General features: G+C 30.6%; 1 protein-coding gene across 1 annotated transcript; it reads left to right on the top strand.

The window, feature by feature from the left end:
- Positions 1 to 5045: 5045 nt before the first annotated feature.
- LOC107861247 (calcium-binding protein PBP1) lies at positions 5046 to 5560 on the top strand. Its single transcript, XM_016706597.2, has one exon. It carries the CDS (start codon positions 5138 to 5140, stop codon positions 5480 to 5482), a length of 345 nt encoding a protein of 114 aa, XP_016562083.1. The 5' UTR covers positions 5046 to 5137; the 3' UTR covers positions 5483 to 5560.
- The last annotated feature ends 440 nt before the right edge of the window (positions 5561 to 6000 follow it).

Raw genomic sequence — 6000 nt, 5'->3', positions numbered from 1 at the left:
ACAGGGTGAAGAAATTTTAAGTCCAAGAGCCCGCCTGAAGAACAGGGTGAAGAAAATGAAAGTTCAGGAGCCCGCCTAAAGAATAGGGTGAAGAAAAAGAAAGTCCAAGAGCCCGCCTGAAGAATAGGGTGAAGAAAAAAGAAGTCCAGGAGCCCACCTAAAGAACAGGGTAAATAAAAAAGAATTTCAGAAGCCCACCTGAAGAACAGGGTGAAGAAAAAGAAAGTCCAGGAGCCCGCCTGAAGAACAGAGTTAAAAAAAAGGAAGTGCAGGAGCCCTCCTAAAGAACAGGGTGAAGAAAAAGAAAGTCCAGGAGCCCGCCTGTAAAATAGGATGAAGAAATTACAAGCCCAGGAGCCCGCCTGAAGAACTGGGTGAAAAAAAAAAAGAAGTCTAGGAGCCCGCCTAAAGAACAAGGTGAAGAAAAAAAGAAGTCCAGGAGCCCGCTTGAAGAACAGGGTGAAGAAGAAGAAGTTCAGGAGCCCGCCTAAAGAATAGGGTGAATTTTTAAATTCAAGTCGCGAAGATTAGAATCAAGATTCTAAGATTACAATTTTCATTTGTACTTTTTCATTTTTTATTAGTCATTTGAATGTAAAAGGCAGAAGTTGTTAACCGGAAACTTGGCGGAATCTCACTCTACTTTGAATTTTTCTCTCACCAAATTACCTTTGAACTACTCGTGACCTGATTCCCTTATAACCCGGGATAGGTAGGATGTTCAACAAACAGGACTCGATCACATTTTTCCTTTTATTTTTATTTTTATTTTTATTTTTATTCTTATTTTTATTCTTATTCTTACCTTTCAAATAATTGAAGGTTCAAAAATCATATCTCGTCTACTTCTTTGTATGAAAACTCTTCGAGATTTCACACAAAGAGGGGCAAAAATGTAGACACGTGATTTTTGATCCTCCCTAAATTTTAACTTGTCTATCAATATTAAATATTTATTTTTATATTTAATCATATATTATTTTTATTTTTATTCTAATTTTAAAAAAATAATATAAAAATTAAAAATATATGTTTTCTTTTATAAATTTTAATAAATAAATTAATAATTTTAATATTATTTTATTATATTTATATATATATTTGTCTATTTATAAATTATTATTACATTTTGTTAAATATAAAATTAATTAATTATTATTATATTTATTATTGTTATTATTTCATTTATTATTATTATTTTTATTATTTTTTATATAAAATAAAAATAAAAAATAATTTAAAAAATTAAATTTTAAATAACCCTCCCTTATCTGTTATTTAAGGATATTTACACTGTTCAAGCAGAAAAATGATTCTACGTACTTGAAAATCTATATCATCACACTATCAGATAACCAGAGAAAAAAACACAGAAAGAAAAACTTTGAAGAAGAAAACATTAGCCAAAAGAAGGAGAGGAAAAGTGTGAAGTTGAATTCGAGTTTGAGTTTTTCGGTGACGATTATTTCTTGCTTCATTACTTCGTTTGAATCAATAACAGGTTTTTCTTTAAATCTGAACCATTTTATGTTATAAACTTTAGTATGCAAAGCATGAAAGAAATGTTCAAGTAGTCTCAAGCAATACATATAATTAATTGATTATATAAATTTTATATTGTTGCATGTTACATAATTAAGTTACAGAATGCTTAGTGTATTTGTATGTAGATATGCTGGATGATAAAATGTTATGTGTTTAAATTATCAAATTAAGAAGAGAAATTAAAAAAAAGTAGAAAAAATAAAAAATTGAATACACATACATATACCCATACTAATTTTCCAGTGATCATACACTCTTACATTTTCATTTCAGTCACAAAACATAATGCATCCATATAAATTGTCATTCACGCACATAGACTATACACACAGAATATTCATCACAATCACAGTGAATATGTACACACAGAGTAAAAAATAAATGGAGTGTGACAGAAAAATAGGAAAAGAGAGAAATTGAGAGCGAGAGATCTCGAGAGTTGAATGGGATAAGAAAAGGGTATTTTTCAAAATTTTTGGAGAGAAACTCGCCGGAAACTCCCTTTAAAACCGACCAAACCTGCCGGAAACCATCATTAATAACTCCGACCAACCCCGACCCTCATTGTTCCCCAAAAAATGAGGTAAATCCGTCGAAAAAGTCCAGATCCGACAACAACCAACCACAAACGGTGGTGTCCAGCCGACACCGATCTCCCCTTCCCTACGCTGATCTTCTCTTTCCCTCTTTCCCCACGCGCCGGCGCTATCCCCTTCTCCCCTTTCCCCGTTACTGCTCGCCGGAGAAACGACGACGTTGCCGTCCTACTTCTCCTTCTCCCGACGCCGATCGACGAATTGACGAACTCCTCTCGTTCAGTTTCGTCAAAAGCATCCAGTAACAACCCAAAAACTTTTACTTTTTTTATGATATTTTTTCTCTAGTAGGTATATATATTTATATATTGTTTATTTAATTTTTGTTTAAATTATTGAATGCAAATCATTATATTGTTTTCTCCTTCACGGCGAATTAAATTGTAATACATTTGAGTCATGTTATTTGATGTATTATTCTATTACAATTTTATTGAAATAATTAAATATAAAAAAGTTAGATGAAATAAGAATGAAAATTGAATAGGCAGAATTTTCAAGTTTATAAGTGACAAAATCATTGTTTTAACGCTAGAAAAATTTAGTCGCGCTTAAAATGTTCGTCTCATTTAAGAATGCGGCATATGCATCTTTCTGAAATATTTAAAATTCAAGGATGCAATAATACACCTTGACAAATATTTTTCTAAAATTAACTTGACAAATATTTTTAAACTTTCACCGATTTATTTAATACGAAATAATAGATAAGTTTTGGAATAATAAAATGAACGATTTTAGGCCTTAACATAATTTATCAAAGTAGATTAAATCAAGGTAAGTCAATTAAAGCGGCCGTGCTAAAACCACGGGATTCGAGGGGTGCCTCACACCTTCCCCTAGGTCAACAAATTCCTTACCCAATCTTCTGTTTTCGTAGACCATAATAAAGAGTCATTTTCTTTTGATTAGGGATTCAATAAGGTGACTTGAAATACCATAACTCAATTCCAAAGTAGCGACTCTAAAAATAATAAAAATTAATCCTTATTCAATACCATCACTTTAATTTGAAAAACCCTTCGACCTCGATTCCCTCGAGCGAAAAAAGGGTGTGACAATTTGAAATCCAAAAATTAGTATTTGATGAAAAAGGAGAAATATCTCACTATAAAACAATTTATGTACCTGAAATTTGTAAAATATTTTTTTTAAAAAAAGAAAATTATAACTATTTATTCTTTGACATTTCTGTTCAATAGATGCATCAAAATTAAAGGTTTGGTAAAAGTTTAAAATATTTTTTCATCAACTTATATTGTAGTCATTATACTAAAAGAAATAATATCTTAATCATAAAACATATGTAATTGTGTACTAATAAAAATAATAATAATTTAATACGATTACATCTTAATCATAAAACATATGTAATTGTGTACTAATAAAAATAATAATAATTTAATACGATTACGCAAATATTATAATAGATTCGTGATTTTTTTTTAATATTGACCATTTAAACATGTCAGTTGACAAGAAAATATTGGATCTCTAATTTCCATTCGCTGATTATTTCAATGCGATCAATCAATTTAATCAACTGCTTGGTATTGGATTATATCAGTTCTTTGTAATTTTGAAAAGGCCAAATATGTATATCAACTGAACATTGCACCTATTATACACTTCAACATCATTCAAAGTGTGTCTATTAAACACATCTTATCCGCACGCGAAAGACTTTATTTTCTTCTGAGTTACACTCCCTTGTTCCTTCTTCTTATTCCTTGGAAATCAAATTTGCTCCATTTTTCCAACCAATATAAAATACACCAACTTTTGGGATGACCCAACTCAAAGAGACTCTTAACATGATGTGATATTATCTATTTTAAGCAAGCACAATTTTCCCCAAAAGGGTTCAAATTACCCATTGTTTTTCTTTTCTAAATGAAAAAATGACGCCAACTTTAAGTGATTGTATATGCATTTAGCATATTCAAAAAAGATAATTACGAGTATTGAAATTTTACAATGAGAAAAACTTTGGCTGACCAGTGCCGCTACGTCAAGGAGAAAAGAGACTTTACCAAAGTGACGGTCCACCTTGGCAATCAAATTTACAATAAAATAATAAGAATATTAAAATCTATGCTAAAAAATATTGTTAAATAGGTGTTTACTACGACCGAAATTATTTTTCAAGAAAATGTTCTTTTTAATATTTGGTTATCAAAAAGAATTTCTCGTCGAAGGAAAGAATGACTTTCCTGACGAATAAGTTTCTTCTTTTTTTTTTGTTTTGTTTTGTTTATGTTGATACTAACTTTTAACTTTATATTTATACACTTACTTCAAATAACATTTAAATACTCACTTCGTCTCATTTTATGTGTTATCGTTTGATCGAGTACGGAGTTTAAGAAATAACAAAACAGTTGATGACTTTTATTAAATTGTCCTTTATTAAAAAGTGTACTACTACTCTCTTTAATTAAGTGGGAGATCTTTAGGACCAATAAAGGTAAAAATGAAATTGTATGTTTAAATAGTTAACAAATAAGTAAACGTAACATTCTTTTTAGGATGAAGAAAAAAGAAAAGGACGACACATAAAATGAGACGGAGGGAGTATTTTAATAAAACATTCTGTAAATTGTTACAATTATTTATCATTAAAAAACAAAAATCTTCAACAAAACACTAACCGACCATATACAAGAAACAATATGTTGGTAGTATAATATTTTATTTCATGAAAGATGACTTCCTTGGCACCAAACGCACATGATTGGTTTCCTTGAAACTCCATTTTAATTAATTTTGACGGATGAAGGGCCTGACTTGGTCTGAAATAGAATTTCCAACAAGCAATGGAAATTCTAAGAAAATAGTAAACAAGTTCCCTCATCTGACTAGTCTAGAAATTGGACATACATAACTTGGCTTTCCAAGAATCTAAAAATATTCCAGGGAACTTCCTTAATAAGAAACTGCCTTATTGCTATAAATAGCCACACTTAATTTGCCTCATTAAGCTAAAATAAGCAAAGATGGTGCATTTAGAATTTCAAGATTTGCTGCCAATAATGGCGAGAAAGCTAGGCGGAGATGGACTGATCAACGAGCTATGCAAAGGGTATCGGATGTTAATGGATGGTGAAAAGGGAGTGATCACAATTGACAGCCTAAAGAAGAACTCTCTGCTGATGGGGTTGCAAGGTTTCACTGAAGAAGAGTTGAAGAACATGATTAGAGAAGGAGATATGGATGGTGATGGAGCACTTGATCAGATTGAATTTTGCATTTTGATGTTTAGATTGAGTCCTGACTTGTTACATGTAGCTCAAGAAGTGATACACAAAGCTAAACAACAACAAAATACTGTCCACCTTTAAGTGATACTGCACTACTCCTGTATATTTACTCATCTTGAAATTGCTAATTCAAACGTAATGTCACACTTGATTTGTCAATGTTAAGCTTTTCTTCTTATAATTCCATCGTCTGTTCAGGCTGGACTTGCGTGTAATTCGATTAATTAAATTTCACGAGATATTATCTTCTACCGGCACAGATATTGAGTGAACTCTATCTAACAAAGTTCGGACAAATAAAAAGAACTCAATTTTCAACTCTTCTCGTTGATAATAGCCCATGAAGGAATCAATTAGACTCTGAAGTTCCTGTTATGTGAATCAATTCCAAATTACCATAATATAATTTAGTATTCTGTTTTGGCTAAACTTTAAGTTATAAACTAGTTTGTCACTAGTATTTTTTAAATTTATTTACACATTTGGTGAACATAAAAAGTACTTATAAACCAAATATTTATATGCTTAATTCATCAAAGGCATAAGTTAATCACTCAAAACACCAACTTATTGTTTTACAAATTTTAGGAATTTTTTGT

Source organism: Capsicum annuum, chromosome 2 (genome assembly GCF_002878395.1).
Source record: "Capsicum annuum cultivar UCD-10X-F1 chromosome 2, UCD10Xv1.1, whole genome shotgun sequence".
Lineage (NCBI taxonomy): Eukaryota > Viridiplantae > Streptophyta > Magnoliopsida > Solanales > Solanaceae > Capsicum > Capsicum annuum.
Note: the sequence above shows the minus strand (reverse complement) of the source record. Positions and strands in the feature narration are given on the sequence as shown.